At 35.8% G+C, this 21,831-nt stretch overlaps 1 protein-coding gene across 1 annotated transcript in view; it reads right to left on the reverse strand.

Moving 5' to 3' along the window:
- The window catches only part of SKOR2 (SKI family transcriptional corepressor 2), a 51,034-nt gene that overhangs the window by 17,387 nt on the left and 11,816 nt on the right, over positions 1–21,831 (reverse strand). Inside the window, exons 5-6 of the mRNA XM_027869141.1 lie at positions 10,772–10,837; positions 10,295–10,393 (exon numbers count right to left, since the gene is read on the reverse strand). Of these exons, the coding sequence (XP_027724942.1) occupies positions 10,295–10,393; positions 10,772–10,837 (165 nt within the window). The remainder of the gene's footprint in view (positions 1–10,294; positions 10,394–10,771; positions 10,838–21,831) is intronic.

Below are 21,831 nucleotides of genomic sequence, written 5' to 3' on the forward strand. Positions count from 1 at the left end.
TAATTCAGTCTCTTTTCCTGGAGTGCTAATGTGAGGGGATTCCCAGTACTTAATGCAGAGGCCCTGGATATTTCCTCTTTATAAGGGACCTCACCTCCATCAGAGATTCTGAGCCTCAGGGAGCCAGAGTGCCAAAGGGGGCTCCCACCCAGCAGAGATACTGAGCAAATCCATTGAGATTCTGCATCTTATGGAGTCAAAGGTTTTAGAAAGCCTGTGCTTTGGAAGACTTAGAGAATGGGAGATGAATGTTTGTTTCACGTATGGGTAACTTTTGTATACATGTATTCCACTTCTCTTCCCCCTGCCGCCATCTTGAGATGATGCTATGGATCTAGGCTGAAAAAAATCAGAGAGGCCAAACCTTAGGAAGCCAGAGGCAGTAGAGGGCCTGAACTAAAAGTGCTCACTTCCCTTAGAGATCTCAAGCAGATCCATCTGGTGAAATTGCATGCCTGATATTTAATGGCCCAGATATGTAGTCAAGAACTCCTTACATCCTTAACTTCTTTATCTAGCCCTATGCTGTTTAGTGTTTGGAGTGATGAGCTGGGGAAGCTGAGGATGCCACCTCTACTCAAATGTGCTCAATCATCACAGGGTCCTGGAAGGTGAGGGCCCTGGTCAGCTGGCTCTTCCTCCATCTTATGTCAGGGAAACTCCCATCTCTCCTTTTATCATCTCCATGATACAGAATTGCTATCTACTAAAGTGAAAATCCTTTCTCTGATATCTCTCCACAAACTCTCACTCCTATCTACATCCTTTCTTTGCCTCCCCCAGTTCCTCTGAATGCCTGTTCCATTTCGCCCTTTGACCTATATTCTATTCTTTAAAAAAAAGTTGAAATCTTTTGTTTTTATATCACCTACATTTCACAATATATCCTAACCCCTCCCCATTCCAGAGAGTCAACCCTTATAATAAAGAATTAGAAAAAGGAAAAATAGCTGGGGAACATTAACCAACCAAGGCAGCTAGATGGCGTAGTAGATAGAGCTAGACCCCTATACCTGGATTCAGGAAGACTTTAATGCTATGATAAAAACAACAATGATAATATTAGTAATTAGTAATGATAATAATAGTAATTATCATCATCATTATTGTTAAAAATGTTTAACTCTATGTAATACTTCATACCAATAATCCCCAATCTTTGGAAGAAAGCAGAAGGCAAAGATGTCATCTCATATTGACTCCTTGGACCAAATTTGGTCATTACCATTTCATGGCATGCAGTTTTAATTGTTTTATTGTTTTTTCTAGTTACATTGTTGTAATATTTGTGTATGATATTTTCCTAGGTGTGGTTACTTTACTTTGCATCAGTTCACATGCCTTTCTATGCTTCTCTATATTCATCATACTGATTGTTTCTTATAGCACACATGGTAATATTCCATGACATTTTGTACCATAACTTGTTAAACCAATCCCCAGGTGATAAGCATCTATTTTGTTTCCAGTACTTGGCCATTACAAAAAATGCTGCTGTAAATGTTTTAGTGTATATGGAACTTTTCTTTTTATTATTGAACTCCTTGGGAATATATGGTTTGGGATATATGCAGAGCAGTGGAATCTCTGAGTCAAAGGGTATAGAATTTTAGAGACTCCATTCCAGCCTTTAGTCTTAGTAAACTACACTTTATCTTAGATTTCTTATTTTCACACTCTTGTGGTACTCACAGAAACCTTGCCCTCTCTGGAAGATACCATATCTTTGGCTACCTTCTTAAGTATTCACTGAGCCTTCTTTCATGCCACTGGACACAGTGGGACATGAAAAAGAGTTGAACTATTCCTTACTACTTGTGACTACCTCCAGACTATCTATTTGCCATAAGTACACTGTAGCTTCTTCTTTTTTGAGGTTCATTCTATTCATCTAGCTCACCCACATCAAGAGCTTTGTGGCAATAATTTTCTAAACTTCAGTTTGCTTTCCCTGCTTTCTCCCTGGATTCAGTTCCTGGCTTACAGTCTTCCTCTTCATCCAAACTACCCACAAGTTTCATAACCTTGGAATCATCCTGGATTCTCTCTTTCTAATTTTCCGTATTTAATCAATTGTCAAGTTTTTTTTCCAGTTCTATTGTCTACATTCTCGTGGCCACCCTACTTTAGATGCTGGCTTTTTGATTGATTGATATTGAGAATAATTGCAATAGGAATTCAGAGAAGGGTGAGATCAGTATTGATTAAAGTACTTGTAAAATTTTATGGAGTTGCTAGATCTTGAACTAGTCCTTAAATGCAAAGTAGGAACTTACAAAAGGAAAGGAGATACTTTTCACAAACAAGGGTACTGATATATGTCATGTTATCTCCCCTGTTAGAAGGTAAGCTTTTGAGGGTAAATACTGTTACACTTTTATCTTTGCAACCTAGAGCTTAGCAAAGCCCATGGTACAAAATAGGTGCTTAATAAATACTTCTTGATTAATTGATTGATAGAGGAAATCACAAAGACAAAACAGACAATTTTGATTAAATACAATTAAAATACTTTAGAATGAACAAAATCAATACAACTGGTACAGAAAAGACTGGAAGGGAGAAAAATCTTTAAATCGGATACCTGTGCTAAAAGTCTGATATCTAAAATGTATAGAGACCTGACATAAATATCAAAGATGAAGGGTCATTCCCAATAGATAAATGGTCAGGATATATAAACAAATAGTTTTCAAAAGAAGAAATTAAATGAGCGATGATAATGTGGGAAAAAATGCTTCAAATCATTAATAGTAAAATTTCAAATTAAGATATCTCTGAGGAGCAGAGTCAAGATGGTAAATCTGAGACAACCCAGCTGAACTCTTTCAACATTCCTCTCCAAACAACTTTAAAATAACACCTCAAATAAAATTTTGGAGTAGCAGAGCCAATAAAAGGTCAGGGTGAGACCTTTTTCTGGGCTATGAAAACTCAGGAGGTGGGCATAAATTTGTGACACTGGGATGGAAGTCAATCCAGAACTCACACGCTCAAGGGGATAGTAACAGCAGCTACAGTAGCAGCAGCAGCAGCTTTGAGAGCTCTCAGCCCATAGATGGTAAGGAGGTGGGATAACTGATCAGAAAGAGGTTACAGGAGACCCTTTGCTGGCATTGGGTACAGCTGCTATTGATTGCACATACACAGTTCTGAGTTGCAGTTCCAGCACAAGAAAGGAGCACTGGGTGGGGGATCAGTTATAAGAGAATAGGGGCTCTGACAGCAGTTCCAAGGCAAAGAGAACACTAGTACTTGTGGCTGTAAGATCACTTCCTGGGTAAAGACCAGAGTGCAGACCAAAAGAGCAATAAGCATACCTCTCCTAGGATCACACCAACTTGGAAGTACCACAAACTTCTAGACTCCCTGAACTAGCCCTGAAAACTGCAGCATTAAAAAGCCTGAAGCTTGGGACACTGCCTCCTCACCCCTAAGTAAGCAGAGCCCAATTTTAACATCAAGTTCAAAGTCAAGAAATAGGCTGAAAAGAAAAACAAACAAACAACAACAAAAGGAACTTGACCATAAAAAGCTACTACAGGGGTAGGGAAGACTAAGACGCAGAAGAAGACAATAATATGAAAACAGCTACTAACAAAGTCTCAAGGAAAAATACTAATTGTATACAAGCTCAACAAGAATTCTTGGAAGAGTTGAAGAGATAAGAGTGGTAGAGGAAAAATTGGGAAAAGAAATGAAAGTGATGCAAGAAAATTATGAAAAGATAATTAACATCTTGGTAAAAGAAACATAATAAGTACTGAAGAAAATAACACCTTAAAAATAGAATTGGCCTAATGGTAAAAGAGGCACAAAATTCACTGAATAAAAGAACTCTTTAAAAAGCAGAATTGCTAAGTGAAAAAAAGAGGTACAAAATCTCATTGAAGAAAATAACTCAGGGCAGCTAGGTGGCACAGTGGATAGAGCACTGGCCCTGGAGTCAGGAGGACCTGAGTTAAAATCCAGTCTCAGACCAGACACTTGACACCTACTAGCTGTGTGACCCTGGGCAAGTCACTTAACCCCAATTGCCTTGCCAAAAAAAAGTAACTCCTTAAAAATTAGAATTGAGCAAATTGAAGCTAATGACTCCATGAGACATCATGAAACAATAAAACAAAGTCAAATGAATGAAAAAAATAAGAAAATATGAAATATCTCATCAGATAAACAACTGCCCTGGAAAATAAATCAAAGAAAGATAACTTAAGAATTATTGGGCTACCTGGAAGCCATGATCAGAGAAAGAGCCTAGATATCATATTTCAAGAAATTATCAAGGAAAACTGCCCCAATATCTTAGATCCAGAAGGAAAAATAGAAATTGAAAGATTCCATTGATTAACTTGTGAAAGAGATCTCAAAATGGAAACTCCCAGGAATATTATAGCCAAATTCCAAAGCTTCCAGGTCAAAGAGAACTCAAGCAGCCAAAAAGAAACAATTCAAATATTATGAAACCACAGCAAGGATACTACAAGATTTAATGGCTTCCAGATTAAAGGAGCAGAGGGTTTGGAAGATGATACTCTGGAAGGCAGAGGAGCTAGCATTACAACCAGGAATAATTTACCCATCAAAACAGTATAATCCTTCAGGGGGGAAATGGGTATTTAATGAAATCAAAGACTTATAAGCATTCCTGATGAAAAGACCAGAGCTGAATAGAATATTTGACATTCAAACACAAGATTCAAGAGAAGCATAAACAAGTAAACATGAAAGAGTAATCATAAAGTTAAATTGTTTACATTCCTATATGGGAAGATGAAATATGTAACTCCTAAGAACTTTATTATTATTAAGGCAGTTAAAAGGAGTTTACATAGACAGAGAGTGTGGGTATAAGTCGATTATGTTGGAATGATCTCCAAAAAAAAAATGAAGAGGTAAGGAAGATGAATGCACTGGGAGAAGGGAGAATAGAAAAGTAGAAAGCAGAAATTTTTCTCACATAAAATAGGTGTACAAGGAAGAATTTTTGCAGTGGAGGGGAAATGGGGAGTGGCAGGTAATGCTTGAATCTCACTCTTATCAGAATTAGTTTACAGAGGGAAGACTATATGTGTATATACACATACAGACACATATTTATATACACATGTATATACGCAGTTGTGTATAGAAGTGTGACTTTGCCAATAGGAAATAGGAGGGGTCAAAGATAAGAGAAAAGGGGAAATGATAAAAGAGAGGACAGATTAAGGGAGGCAGTGGTTAGAAGCAAAATAGACTTTTGAGGAGGGACAGGATAAAAAGACAGAAGAAACAGAAGAAAATGGGATAGAGGGAAATACGCAATAATCATAACTGTGAATGTGAATGGGATAAGCCCGCCCATAAAATGGGAGAGGATACCAGAATGGATTAGAAACCAGAATTCAACAATATATTGTTTACAAGAAACTTGAAATAGAAAGATGCACACAGAATCTAATATGCTTCAGGTGAATTAAAAAAAAAAGGGCAGAGGTAGCAATCATGATCTCAAGATGAAGCAAAAGCAAAAATAGATCTAATTTAAAGGGATAATCAGGGAAACTACACTTTACTGTAGACAATGAAGTAATATAAAAAAATTACAGTAAATTTCTCTGATAAAGACCTCATTTTCCCCCAAAATATATACTGAATATAGAATTGAGTCAAACTTATAAAAATAAAAACCATTTCCCAATTGATAAATGGTCAAAGGATATAAACTGGCAGTTTTCAGAAGAAGAAATAAAAGCTATCTGTAGTCATATGAAAAAATACTCTAAATCACTATTGTTAGAAAAAGGCAAATTAAAACAACTCTGGGTACCACCTCCCACCTATCAGAAATGACAAATGCTGGAGGAGATGAGGGGAAAATAGGTACACTTAAACTCTTGTTGGAGTGGTGAACTGGTCCAAACATTTTGGAGAACAATTTGAAACTAGAGCCAAAGGGCTATAAAACTGTGCATACCCTTTGACCCAGCAATGCCACTACTAGATCTGGATCCCAAAGAGATAAAAAAAGGGAAAGGACATATATGTACAAAACTATTTAGGGCAACTTTTTATGTGATGGCACAGAATTAGAAATTGAGGAGATGCCCATCAAATGGGGGAATGGCTGAACAAGTTGTGGCATATGATTGTGATAGAGTACAATTGTGTTGTGGGAAATGATGAGGAGTGTGGTTTCAGAAAAAAAAAAAACCTGGCAAGAACTATATGAACTGGTACAAAGTGAAGTGAGAATAGGAAATCATTGTACATAGTAATAGCAATGTTAAAATGATGATCAACTGTGAAAGACTTGGCTATCTTGATCAGTACAATGATCCAAAACAATTCCAAAGGACTCAAGATGAAAAAATTCTATCCACCTCCAGAGAGAGAACTGATGAACTCTGAGTGCAAATTGAGGTATAATGTTCTCACTTTCTTTATTTTCCTGCTTTCTTAAAAATATGGCTAATGTGGAAATATATTTTGCATGATTTCACATGTATAATTGATATCATATTGCTTGCCTTCTCAGTGGGTGGAGAAAGAGAGGGAGGGAGAGAATTTGAACTCAAAATTCAAATAGAAAAATGTTAAAAATAAATAAATAATAATTTTTTAAAAAGAAAGAAATGATGAGCAGGATCATTTCAGAAAATCCTACGAAGACTAACATGAACTGATACAAAGTGAAGTGAGCAGAATCAGGAGAACATTGTACACAAGTAATAGCAATATTGTATGATGACTAACTATGAATGACTTAGCTACTCTGATCAATACAATAGTCCAAGACAATTCCAAAGTTCTTATGATGAAAAATGTTATCCACTTCCAGAGAAAGAACTATTGGAGTCTGAATGCAGATGGAGGCATACTTTTTTACTTTCTTTATTTTTCTTTTTTTTGACTGTGTTCTCTGTGCAACATGGCTAATATGTAAATATATTTTGCATGACTTCACATGTACAATCTATATCAAATTGCTTGCCTTCTCAAGGAAGGGGGAAGGGAGAGAGAAAGGGAGGGAGGAAAGAATTTGGAACTTAAAATAAAAAGAATGTTAATTTTTTTACATGTAATTGAGAAATATTTAATGAAATAAAAATGTATTGGGGAAAATATCTGTCAGTTTAACCTCACACCTGTAAAATTGGCAAAAATGATAAAAATGGATGTAGTCAATGCTGAAAGGGCTTAGGGAAAATAAACCCACTAATACACTGTTGGTAGAAATGGAAATTGGTTAAATTACTCTAGAAATAATTGAGAATTAATGTGAGAAAAGTCACTAAGCTATTCATACTTTTTGATCCAACTCTTACTTTACATATAGTATAAAGAAGTTAAAGACACCAGGAAGTATCCCATATATACCAAAATAATCATAGCAGCACTTTTGTGCTAGAAAAAACTGGAAACGAAGTGGATGTCTGTTAATTAAGGAATTGTTGGACAAATTGTGGTAAATGACATAATGCAATACCATTGGGTTATAAGAAATGATAAAAACAAGGAATTAAAGAAAGTTTGGAAAACTTGTATGAATTGATACAGAATGAAGAAATCAGATCCAAGAGAACTATATATAACACAACTGCAATAATGTAGATGAAAATAACACTGAAAGGCAACTTATATCGGATTAAATGCAATGGTTAATCTTGGTCCTGGAGGGTTGATAATGAAATACGTTCTCTTGCTTTCAATGGATGGGAGACAGGAACTATGTTATAGGTTATTTCAAACACTGTCAGACATGATCAATATATCTGTTAGTTTTGTCAAACTATTTTTCTTTGTCACATGGGAGGGGGCATGTCCAGAAATGACCAAAACCCCACAAAATGGATCAATAAAACTTTATCAAACATTTAATATAGATAGGTAGATAGAGATATATAGATATATGTATATGTATGTATATACATATATGTATATATAGTAAATATCTCTAGGTTAATATCCCCTCACACAATTTCTTTTCCTCTTGATATATGTATATCTAGGTAATCATATACATGTATACATATGTACAGACACATACACACATATACATGTCTACATACACATATGTGTGTATGTGTATATATATATATATATACCAGCACCAAATTAAAATACGTGCTTCTCTTACCCCTTGGTTTCTAATCCTCTTGATCTAAGAATATCTTTTATCCTAGAAACCCTTACATGAAATTGGTGTAAGTTCAGGAGTCTTGGACCCAACTGTGGAAAGCAACCTCTTAACTCAATGTGGGTGGTCTCTGGGGGCCTACATTTTAAATGTAATGGTTTTGCTTCTGTGTCCACTGTTCATGAAACCTTTGTTCATACTGTAATTCCTGGAATGCCGCCTCCTACTAAAACCTCTCAAGGGGATTCTTTTATGTTTTCTTGCTTCCTGGATAGGCTATTTCTTTCTTTCTTTCTTTTTACTAAGTTTGGTTTTCCCCTTATGCTACTTCATTTGAGTAAATCTAAATCTGTCAGCCAGTCTTATGGCCCCTCACCTTCTGTTAAAGAGCACATAATACATATTTGCTATTTTAATCAGGGGTAAAATTGACTGCTCTTTTGTGGTGTGTCTAAACCACATATAATTCAAGCTTGGGTACATACATGCCACTTCCTTGGTCAGTGGAATATGATGCAGATGGAAAAAGAGTGCATTTTATGTGGTTTAATTGGAGTGTTTATATACATGGTGATGACAGAGTATTCATTTTAGTGTACATCAAAAGGATAAATGATAGGCTTGAATTGAAACTGGCAGGTGTTACTATACAATTTTCTTTCTATTTTTTTAAACAATATTATCTTGCAAATACTTTGCATTGTCTGAGTTAATAAGGATAATCATGTGAAAAGTTACAAATTGTTTACTTAAAAATAAGCAACGTCGTTTTTTTTAACCCAAATGAGATAAATTGTGCCAATATTGATTTCATGGGGAAATGGGGAAACATATGTGAGGGATCAAAAGACAATTGATCTCCCTGTATGCAGGGGTCCAAGACAGAAACATGAGATTAAGCCATTTTGACAACTGGGATGTCAATATCTCCTCTTACAGGGATAACTTACTGATTTTTATTTGTCCTTAGATGGCAGATTTATTCAATGTCATCCAACTTTTTTTTCTGGTCCATTTTAAGAAATCTACTTAGTCTAGGCTTCCTTTAAAATATATCTATTTTTTTGTGGTGTAGAAATATGGCCTAAGTAAGGAGACCTGGGGTCAAGTCCTAGTTGCACCATTATCTAACTTTGTGACCTTGGGCAAGTCCCTCATTTCACCTTCAAGAGCTACTGATTATCCTGCTCTCCTTTCTGTTGATCAGTCTATCTCTATTACTATACCCGGGGTGGGGAACCTGTGGCTTGGAGGCCACAGGCGGCCCTCTAGGTCCTCAAGTGTGGCCCTTTGACTGGATTCAAACTTCACAGAATAAATCCCCTTCATTAAAGGTTTGTTCAGTAAAACTTGGACTCAGTCAAAAGGCCTAGAAGGCCACATGTGGCCTCAAAGCCACAGATTCCCTACCCCTGACATTCATCCTGCCTGATTCTTGAGCTCCACCTATCTTCCTCTTATGCCTAGTCACTGGAATTCCCAAACCACACTTCTCCTCCCAGGGCCAAAAAGGGAAATGATGGCTAATGAACTTCTATCAGTGTTCCTTCCCTAGCCTGTTTTTTTCTTCACCATTTAGTTATTTCGTCTCTCCCTTTTTCTCAGGCTTTATTAGTGTTCAGTGGTTACTACATTATTCACTTATGGTGAAGCTGGTGTAATTCAAGACTGAAGCAAGTCTTGTAGTTGCATTGAAATTAACACTCAAGGTCTAGGACCTTCATAGTTGGAGCATCAGTGGTACCACGACTATTGAAAAGCTCTTTTCTGGGTGTCAATTCACTGCTTAAATTTTAAGGGATACCAATTCTAGCTTTGTGATGCTCCACAATGACCTGTCTGTAATGGGCGTGGGAGGAAGGTTGATGATAAAATTCTAAAAACAAAATGACACAAACCTCCCCACAAACTGATTTAATTTAAAATGATTACAAATTAAATTACAAGTATGTACTATGACATCCCTGTGAGGGAATCAGGCCTGTCTAATCAGAGTACGAGTGGTACTATAAGGTTGTGTAAGTAGTCGATGGTGGAGCTAGGATTTGGAGCCAACTCCTTTGACCTCAAATCCAGCATGCCTTCCCCTTTGCCATGCAGCCTCTATAGAAACCTTAGCCATGGAATATTAGGAAATATCATGAAGACAATGAAATAGAAATGATTTCTTACTGAACACTGGAAAAGATGCATTTCCTTTTAACACTTGGAATTCTTGTTCTAGTCTCCTCCGTAAGTCTATTTGTTCAAACAAAACCTTCTGAAGTTCTTCTAATAAAGAAAAAAGAAGAGTCATTTTACTAATCTTTACAAATAACCCTCCAGAGAACTGTTCTACATGGCAATTTATTATTATAAGACAAAATATTTTACCAGTTTAAAAAGTGTTGCATAGACACAGGATGGATTTTGTGCAGAAATCCATGAATATAAATCAATGTAATGTATTATTTTAAAGTATCATATTACAGTGTCATGTATTGATTGATATGTATGCATTAATCTCAATTATATACACCCAATGGTCCATATATTATTCATATGTTGCTTGTCAAGTCTAAAATATGGTGCAGAACAAAAATATCCTCCTATTATCTCTACAATCTTTTAAAACTATGAAGTTTTATAGAATTAAAACTTTTTTTTTACCTTTTCCCATATTTTCTACATCCTTTTTGAGTGAATGTGGTGAATTTGTTTCTTGTGTGTGTTCACCTTAATAAAAGGAAGAAAAATATTATTGAAAAAAATTATTTTCTCATAGTTTTGCTTTTCATTTTCTTTGAAAATCTTTTAAAAAGGCTTATTTAACATCAAGTGGTGGGTTAGAAATACTCATTTCTAATGTTGTCCTCATTTACCTGTGCAGTTTTTTCACTTGAAACCATTAGGAATAAGAAGAAAATGAAGGCAGATTTTAGCCTATGAATGACAGCTCAGTGATGTGAAATTCTTGTCTTTACCTTTCATTCATGGCCTTATTAAAAAGCTTTGTTATATTTTCAAGTGATTAAATACTAGGGCCAGAGGTGGGAGTAAAACCAGGTATTGACTTGAAAAATCAAAATGATTTGTTTTTTGGATTTGAGAAAAAAAAACAAAACACAAAACCTCTTGGCAGAAATAGAGTCAAAATTTTTTACCCAGATCTATGGATATACAGAGTTGGGTCTAAGTGTGTTGGCGCAGAAAGCCCATGCTTTGTCCATGCCTATGCCCATAATAGTAACAACAACTGACATATATATGTCACCTTAAGGTTTCTAAAGTGCTTTAAATATATGATTTCATTTGCATATTAATACAGGAATACTAACCCCTACAGAAACAGTGGATTCTGAAATAGTAGAAATGTTTGGCAAAGAAAGGGTTGAATGGGGAAAGGTTTTCTTTTCCTTTTGGTCTATCCAAATCTTGGGTATTGAGAAAAATATGGAAGAGGGGAGATTCAGATGTGAGTTGGAGAGAACTTTTAAAGCTGGAAATTTTTCCCAACTGAAAATTTAAAAAAAAACCTGATTAAATCATCATATGGTATTTATTGCTAAATATATTTCAGCTGTTTGCCCATAGCCATCTGATTATTTATGTTTGACCAAAAAACCAAAACCCCTAAAATAAGAAATTTGTACTATATAGACAAAGGCTAAATTATACTTGTACTTATTTTCCTGGTTACATACTAAATAAGGGGATGGATGACAGCTATAGAAAAGTATTGATATTTAGTCACAAACTTCATCAACATAACTCAGAACATCTAATGAAGGCTGAAAAATTCAATTATTCAGATAACCGGATAATTCAGTTTTTCAGTTTTTTTCACAAAGCTGATTGAATTTTCCATTTTCATCTGGATGTTTGAGGGTTATGTAAACCTAGCTATATAATCATAAGACTTGAAGTGTCTCTTCTCTCTCAACACTATGCAGTGATGATCTTGTTGACTCCCATTCTTTCAAATGCTGTCTCTATATAGATGAATTTTGAGTCTGCAATTCCAGCCATGACCTTTCTGTGGATTCCAGATTCACATATCTGACCAGAGCAGGGGTTCTTAACCTGGAGTCTATGAACAAACACACACACATATACATATATATATATATATATTATATATATATAGATACATGTACATATATGTATATACATACACATACACAAACATAATAGATTATTGTATTTAAAAATAATTGGTTTCCTTTATAATCCTATGTACTTTATTTTATGCATTTAAAAACCTTATTCGGAGAAGGGTTTCATAGGCTTCACCAGACTGCCAAGTGGGGGTCTATGATACAAAAAAGGTGACGAACTTCTGGATTAGAGGATCATAGTTCTAGACCTCAGAGGTCATCTGGTCCAACCCCCTCATTTTATAGATGAGGAAACTGAGCCCCAGAGAAGTTAAGTTATATGCTTGGGGACACTCAGGTAGTATCTGAGGCGCAAATTGAAGTTAGCTTCCCTGATTCTGGGAACTGACATTATGACATGGCCATCTCAAACTTAGTGTGTCCCAAACCAAGCTTATGATTTGTCCCCTACACCTGTGGCTTCTTCTGACTTCACTATTTTAACCTGTGACACTTTTCTACCTTCCATGTTCATAACTTTGCTATCTTTAATCCTTTCCTCTCCCTTACCACTCATAACTAGTCAATTGTATCCCTGGAATACTCCTCTTTATTCTAATAGTTGCCAAGTTGGTATTGGTCCCTACTGTGATAGTAGTTCTTCTGTCCCGTCGTGCCCTCTCCTGGCCTTTTCTCCCCTGTCCTTTCCTCTCTCCTCTCTTTCTACTCCCCTCCTCTCCTCTGATCACTCCTTTCTCCAACACCTAATAGTGCCACTAGAATTATCTATCCTGTCCATAGATCTAGTTATTTTCATTCTTTTGCTCAAAGTCTTCAGTGGAAAACCAGGAAAACGATAGACATAATGACTAATGCAAAAGGAAAGAACGATAAAATGAAATGGACCTTCCTGTACTTATAATGGCCAACGTTGGCTCGGAGAAGAGTTGAGAAAATATATCCTTCCTTCTTGTACTGGAGAGGTGGGGGATGACAGGTGTGGAATTCTGTGTGGAAAAGTTTGGGTTTGCTAAACTTTAAAAATGTTTTAGTACTTATTAGTAAAGGCTTGCTGAGTGTGGAGAGAGGAACATAGGATTATAGAATCATAGGACGACAGATCAAGAGATAAAAAGAACCTCAGAGCCATTTGGTCTAATCCCCACATTTTACATATAAAGAAACTGAAGCCCAGATTGGTTAAGTGACTTGCCCAAGGTCATACAGGTGGTAAGCATCAGAGTGATGTATAAACAAAAGACTCCAATAAACAAAAAGACAAAAAAAAAAACTCTGTCTGGTGGCTTTCCATCGATTCATGAGCAAAATTCAAACTCCTTTGCCCTAAAACAAACAAACAAAAAAACCCTCTATAATCTGGCACCACCTTGCCTTTCCAGCCTTATCCAATACTCTTCTATAACATGGACTTTATGTTCAGAAAAACTGATGCTTTCCCACCCCCCAAGTCTTTGCTCATTATAATATTCCATACCCATGCCTTTGCTCACATCCTATTCCTAGAATGTCCTTTCTCTATTTCTTTGCCTATAGTTTCTTACTCATTTCTTATGATTCAACTCAGGTGCTATTATCTCCATTAAGTTTTTTCCCATTCCTGGGCTGGTCACACTTTCTCCCTAAGACATCAATTAGCATTTTGTTTTTCACCTCCCTAGTACATTTATCTTCCAATATTTAATTCAATCCAATCCAACAAATCTTTATAAAGTGACTAATATGTGACAGGCACTGTGCTAGGCATAGCTGGAAATACAAAGACAAAAATGAAATAGTCTCTGTACTCAAAGAGCTTACATTCTACTAGAAGGATACAGATGTAATAAAAAAAAGATAAGTTAATGCAAAGTAATTTGAAGAGACAGAACTAGCAACTTGGGGAAGCTGGGAAACCTAAGACAGCACTGGAGTTGAGCCTTGAAGAAAGCTAAAAGATAAAGCTAGGCATGAAGCCTTTTTCTCCCCTCCACCCAGAAAATCTCCCCTTGTACTAAAAGTTTATAAAAAGGAAAAAAAGGTCCAGCAAAGCCAACATCCATTGTTTGACCTCATATACAATATGGAGGAGAGCCTAAGTAAAGAAAGGTATGAATGTAGGAGAGTTGGCTAGAGATTTCATGAAGGGGAAAATTATGAAATGTCTTACAAGGTTAAGTGGGACCCCAATGGTGGATGGATTTAAATGTGAGGTTAGGAGATTTATATTTTAACCAAAATTTAATAGGGAATAATTGACGACTTTTGACTAAGGACATTACAAGGTCAGATCTGTGCCTTAGGAAGATTATGTACTGGGTTGTGTGTGGGATGGATGGCAAAAATCTAGGAAAGGTATGACGAGGGCCTGATTGGGAAGAAGGATTTATATTTAAGAGGTATTTTGGAAGTACAGTTGACAAGGTTTTGCAACTTTCTTGTTGCTGGAATGAGAAAGAGGGAAGAGTAAAGGATTATTTGCAAGTTGTGAACCTGCATGATTAGATGGATGAGGGCTTCAAGGTCCATAAGAGCAAGGGCCTTGTCTTAGCTAAACTTGGTACCCACTTCTGTGCCTGTTACAGAGTAGGTGCTTAGTAAGTGTTCACTGACCAAATGTATGTCCATCATTGCTAAGCTTCTTATTTCTGAAAAGGCAAACTCTGTGGATAGACTAGAATTCATCAGGCAGCATGGGATAGTGGATCAAGAGTTGGCTTCATGGTCAGAAGTCCTGGTTTCAAGTCCTGTCCTCTGAGGGTCCTCAAGAAACCTTCTAAGAATATAAGTCTCAGAACCACTGCAGATCTGCATTGATTGAGGGTGTTTCCTTCATGGAAGTTGAATTGCAATCATAGCTTTGAACCAAAAAAACAAGCAAATGAACAATTTCTCCCTCATTATTTCTGCATCTTTTGTTGTTGTTAGTATGGAATAGAATTATGCCTCTAAGAATACTGGCAGATACAACCAAAGCTGAGGCGGAGGCTGCAGCAATGAAGGAAAAGTCAACGCTTGCTCTATAGTGACCATGGGCTTCTCCCAACGAAGCTATCCACAGTATCCCTGACATCTGGGGCAATCATCATAAATACCATAAAGGGCTATCCCACTCATCACATAGAGACCAAGGACTTAGATCTAGTTGGGGGGAAAAGGTTTCCCCTATTTTGTTGCCACGTTTGGGTTTGTAAAAATAGCAATAGAATCTTTAAAGTCCACTTTCAAATACAGGGCAGAGTAAAATATGAGGCATCATGCTTTTGATGTTTTTTTCTCTGGTTTTCATACGTCCTTTAACCTTACTTATTCACTTTCCTTTTCTGTACAATATGAAAATAATAAGGAAGTGTCTGTGAAGAATTTTAAATTCCTGATAGGATTCCAAGGTGTAGTGCTTGCATATAGGTGCATTATGAATGTTTGTTTAAGTGAATTGAATTTTATCAATTCAATTGGTTATGCATATCTGTAATATACATGCACATGAATACATATCTGCAAGTACATAGAATGTACAATATTAATACTTTGAATTAGGTATACCTGCCTTTGGAATACAATTCACATACCCTTGATGCACAGATGAAAATATGTCTCTAAAATTTAAGCACTAATTTTCATTTTATTTAGTTTTAATGAGGAAGTTTATTCTTTGAAAACTGCGCTTGAGTCACCATCTTCTATTTGTGCAATCAAATGAGATGTGGTATACAGGTTCTTGTAATACCTTAAAGCACCACATAAATGGAAGCTCTTATTATTAGAACCGATATCCCTATTGGTCATAAGATATGTACTATGGATGCCGTTTCTCTTAAAGTAGTACATTTCAGTAAAAGAATTAAATTTGAGAATTTAAATAGAATGTTTTCAGAAAAGCCATTTCCTTTCCTATTCATACCTAGTGCTCTATGTGGATATGAATACGCCTGACTACTTAACTGGCAAATGGAAACTGAAGCAAATGCACTGATAATACTAATTTCTGTTTTTCATGATACAGCTTCATGAAAGCTTTATTTTGCATCAGTGTCTATTTCATGTTAATATGTCTCTGCTCCTTCTGGGTAAAATCTGCCATTACAGTGCTCGGGAGATTCAGATGTTTCTGTTACAAGGGGATTTTTTTTAAAATGGTTAAACTTTTGATAAATAAATCCAAGCAAGCTTCTTCTGCTGCATTTTGTATATATTTTACTGGACTCTTGTTTTTCGGCATATTTTCAATCAGTGGAAACCAGATTGTTAACTGTGGTTAAAAATGACCTTTGGGAGCTTGGATTTGTTTATTCACTAGTACTGCTAATGTTTTCCATATGGTTAAAAAAAAACCCAGAAGACATTAGTTTAATACTAGATTAAAAAAACAACAAAACATATTTGATTTAACTGATGGTGCACGTGCAATTTTTGTAAACATTTTAGCAGGTTAGATGAGCTTTAAAATGTCAAATTAGTGAAACCTTAGATTGGGGGGCCATTCATAAATTGAAATGTTTACTCTCCCCTTTCCTTCCTTTAAAAAGAATTCTGAAATGAGAATAAAATGTACAAGTGTCTTAAATTACATTTAAAAACTAATTACATAGACTAATAAGAGGGTAGATGATTTATATTGGTAATAGCATCTTTCTTTAGAGGACTATTTTGAAATATGGCCCAAGAAATACCCCAGAAGTCTGTCTAATACTCTAAACTTAGAAATGAATGATTTTTTTAAGGATATAATGCATATACAATACTGGCTATTTTTGCTTAAGAGTATAGCTACACTAATAGAGAAAACTTACATTTTTACTTAGCTATTTAAATGGCTTATAACTTATATTGTTTCATTAGAGAATGCATCTTAAGTGTAGATGCTAACATCATTCCATAGCAGAAGGGTCCTAGAGCTACCAAATTTAGTACTAGATAGAGGTAAGCTATAGGCTAGAAATCCAAGAGCTCTATGTTCTCAGCTTTTCTACCATCTCTGCTGTCCCCAGTAAGTGGTGATAGAATATTCTCCACAAGTGCTTTGACCCCACTCCTATGTCTGTCCTCAACAGCTGGTTAGATCTTGGAAATGCAAAAGGTGTTGGAGGGGGGAGATAAATATCATCAGTATATAGTAAAAATCCTTGTAAACCAGGAAAAGTAGATCTAAAGAAGAAAATGATACCCCCTTTAAGTAACGGGGTTTTCTTTGTTGGTGCTGTCTTTCAAGAACCCAGAGCTTTCTGAGGGTACACTCACATACAATGATTTTCCCAAAGTTATATGGTTAGTAAGTGTCAGAGACATAATTTGAACCCAGGTCTTCCTGTCTCTTTTATTCCGATAGATAAACTGTCATTTACTGCTTTCCAATATTTTTGTACATGTTAGCTTTATCTCATGAATTGAGATGCAAATTTCTTGAGAATGAGAGCTTCTCTTGTATTCTCCATAGTACCTAGAAAGGATGGGTACATAGTAGGCACTCAACAAACACTTGTTGAACTGAACTGAATTGAATTTTTTTTCTAGCATATAATAGGAATATCAATAAATGCCATCTATAATTCATCCCAATTCAGCAAATAGGCTTCTGGAATGTTCACTCACTTCCATGATCTTGCTAGTTTTCTACAAGCAACATTTGTGATCTGACTGTACATTCTGATGAAACCTTAGCCTGCATTTTTACTTCCTCCATGAAATTCTTCACGTTTCACCAGAGGAATGACCAAACTAAAAATTTTATTCCCACGTGACATTTGAAAAAAAATATTTCTTCAAGCGAACAAAGCAAAAATGCTCGAGGGGTTTAGATTTTAAAATGAGAACAAGGATTCAATTCATAAACTTTCATTTCTTTCTGATAACATTAATGCCTTAGGTTTATAGAGCTTCTCTTCTAAGAACTAAATGAAAGGTCAAGAGTTATAAGCTTCTTTAGGGCAGTTTCAATTGTTTGTAGTCTCTGTACTCCTAATCAGTAGCACAATGTCTGGAACCTATTAGGCACTGGGCAAGAATGCTGGATTTGGGGTCAGGCAGACTTTACACACTTACTAGTTGTGTCACCCAGAGCAAGTCACCTCTCTCATCTCTAAAGCGGAGATAATAATAGTACCTACTTCACAGGATTGTCGTGAGGCTCAAATGAAATAATACATGTAAAAATCTTTGTGACCCTTAAAGAGATAGGGACTGGACCGAGGATCTCATTAGTAAATGAAGTATGCTAGTGGGTGAGGAAATCTTCTTCTACAAATGCAGGTCAGCCCTTTCTCTGAAATTTATAATTTTAGACAGTTGCTGGAAGCACACTTAAGTGTAAAACTCAAAGCACTAAAAAATGTTAGTTATTATTGCTATTGTTGTTGTTGTTATTAATTGAATTGGTAGAGATGGGATTAGAACTGAGATCTCCTCAGCATTAAGGCCAGTATATCATTTATTGACTAGACTAATTTCTCCTGACTTTTGGTTTAGACTGGCTTCACTCCATTACTAATTTTTACTTGTCTGCAGAACTTTTGCTACCAGAGATCCTTGCTTCTTAAAACCCTTCTCCACCAACCTGATACTTTTATCTTCTCAATGATTCATATTCGTCTCACTCCTCTATCTAATTCTTGTTCCTGACAGAGTTTTATTTGGTCACATAGGAAAGCATATATTAAGAAATATATTCACATGTTAAAATGTGAATTCAATAAATGAAGTTATTTTTTCCTCATACTATGTCCATAGGAAGCTCAAAATCGAAAAGGGTAAAAAATTCAGCCATCTATCCAGATGCTTGTAGATAAATGTCCATGTCTGGTGTTCTGTAGCTGCAGTTAGGTAGTAACTACTAACATCATGTACAATAGCACAAGAAGTAGATCTTAGATGAAGAGGCTCTAAGGCTAAAAAAAAAAATGGAATCAAAAGTAGTCTCCAGAGCCACTGCCCATTGTGTCCTTCCTGCTCCATCCCTGCAAACCATTCTGCCTCTTTTCATCAGAAGGCAATATGCTCTAGTTGAAAGAGCCCTGGACCGGAAATTGTGAGATCTAAGATTTATTTTAGTTTCATTCCTGCTATTGACTGACTATGTGACTTGGAGCAAGTCACTTCCCTTCTCTTTAGGGTCTCTTGTAGCATTGACATTTTATGATTTTTATGATCAGCTTCAGCCTAAGGCTAGACCCTGTCTCTGTCTTTGAAACATTGGAAGATCTCTATGGAGTCATTATGAAAAGAGAGAAACACCTCTCAACTGTCTAGGGAACTGGGATGTTAACACTTGATCTTTATTTAATCTATAATTTCTGGAATAGATGATTTTTTAAAAAAGAAAATGGAAAATTGTATTTGGTTGAGGACAAGGATTAATTTACCTACTGTAGCTAGGTGGCACAGTGGACCTAGAGTTAGCAAGACCTGAGTTCAGAAACACTTCCTAGCTGTGTGACCCTGAGCATGTCATTTAACCTTTGCCTCAGTTTCCTCAACTGCAAAATGGGGTTAATAATAGAAGCTATCTTCCAGGATAGATATGAGTATAAAATGAGATAATATTTGTAAAGCACTTTGTAAGCCTTGAGTGCTACATAAATGTATGCTGCTACTGCTGTTGCTATTACTACTACTACTAAGCTATATTTTTATATAATGAAGAGAACCAAGAATTTTCTAAAATTCAGGTAAGACATAATTCATGATGGATTTTAAAAAATAATGCTGCCCTGATACAAAAAAAAAATCAATTCAACAAAGTGGGACATTAACATATCATTTTTTCTCTTTCAGTGGGGACATGGATTTTTGCTCATTTCTTGTGTTGATTCCTACCTCAGACTCTTCCCTTATAATGTTTAGCATTTTAGTGAGGTCACAAAACAGACAAGGGAAAATAAAATCAATATTGTTATATATATGACATGCTAAAGCATGGACTAACTAAATATTAACTCCATTAGCTTAAAAGAAGGAAGAACAAGATTAAGTAATACCCATAGGGTTTATGGTGAATTAGAAGTTATGCCAAACTTTGCAATCTATGTATGATCAAATTTTATTGCCAGTTTCATACACGTGGTTTCTTGAATCTGTCTATCAAATATCTTTGTTTAGCATGTCTCAAGTATATTTAGAATCCTCTCAGGTTTGAGAAATGTCATTTGTGATGCTGTGATACTAAAGGTTTCTATTGGAGAGTTTTGCATTTCCCTGCCCTCTTCAATTGGGTTAGATGTTTGAAAACTTGGTAGTCGAAATGAGAAATTTTAATAATCTAAAACAAGCTTCATCAATGATTACCCTAAACACAAAGGAGAATATTGACAAAATCACATTTATCTTGAAGGAATTCAAAGTGCATTACAGGTATTACCTAACCTCACAATATCTAAGTGAACCAAAGGGGAGAGGTGTCATCATCCCATTTTATGGAGTTCAACTTGTCCAAAGTTATTTAGCAATTAAGAGACTTAGAATCCAGCCCTCCTTGTCCATTTAAAAAATATTGTTACACACATTTTCCCCCAAAGAAGAATTGGAGAGGAAATGGAAACGTGTCATCCTCTTTGTATTCATGTGATCCTTCATTTGTTCCTATTACTTCCAGAAATCAATCTGTAATACCTTAAATGATAACTGATAAATTAATTTGAATGCAAAGGTAGCCTAGTGGATCCAATGGATCCATAGTTGACCTTGGAGTTAGGAAGACCTGAGTTCAAGTCTCATCTTTGATACATACTGGCTGTGCAAGCTGCTAAACCTCCCAGTCCTACAGGCAAATCTATAAATTGCTGAGATAGGGATCTGCATTGGTAGAGGGAGTTTCCTCAACCCAAGTTGTCTGTACCAATGAAATCATGATTTCACAATTTTTTCCAATTTATATATCTATCTAGATCTAGATCTATCAATCTAATATCATATTGTGTTGGAATTCCTATTATGAAAGAATTGCACATAAGAAAGTTCACCTCTACTGGGGTTTATTTCCTTGACTTGCAACAGCTATGGGTCTGCCTTGCTTGCACTGTTGTACTCAGTTTTAAATCATTTGACATCAACAAGAAAGGTATTCATAAATATATAAAAACCACCTGATATTAGACATGAAATATACTCTATCTGCATTGGAGATATTTTTAACCAAATAAATAATCTGCACTAGGATTTATTTTTTATGCTGTGGATCAAATTTCAAAGAGACTTATATAGATAAAGTACCTATGAACCCTGAGGGGAGTTTTGCCTGTGTAAGAATTTCATGCTTGGCCCTCTAGTCCAGGTAAAGGAAAGACACTGACCAATAGTCAACAAATGTGAGATTTTGAAGCAACATTTGATAATTTGTTACCTTTAAAGTCATTAAAAGCTAACAGTGACCAATAAACTAAAGGCTAATAGAAGAGAATCATCAAAGATTATAGATAAAAGAAAAGTCACTCTGAAATAAGAATCCAACATTACTACAAAACTGAACTGAGTAGAGGCACAATAACAATTTTCAGTACTTATTGTCATTGTGTGCATTTCCCCCTTTTTTTCCCGGGGCTGCTGCCCCCTCCCCCACTTTTTTCCTTTTGGAAGATGTCATGTCTAATCTACTTTTTTTTTTAAATTCAAAAACTGAACTCAGTAGGAACCAATGCCTTAGTG

Source organism: Vombatus ursinus, unplaced genomic scaffold (assembly GCF_900497805.2).
Source record: "Vombatus ursinus unplaced genomic scaffold, bare-nosed wombat genome assembly UNPS02014791.1, whole genome shotgun sequence".
Classification (NCBI taxonomy): Eukaryota; Metazoa; Chordata; class Mammalia; order Diprotodontia; family Vombatidae; genus Vombatus; species Vombatus ursinus.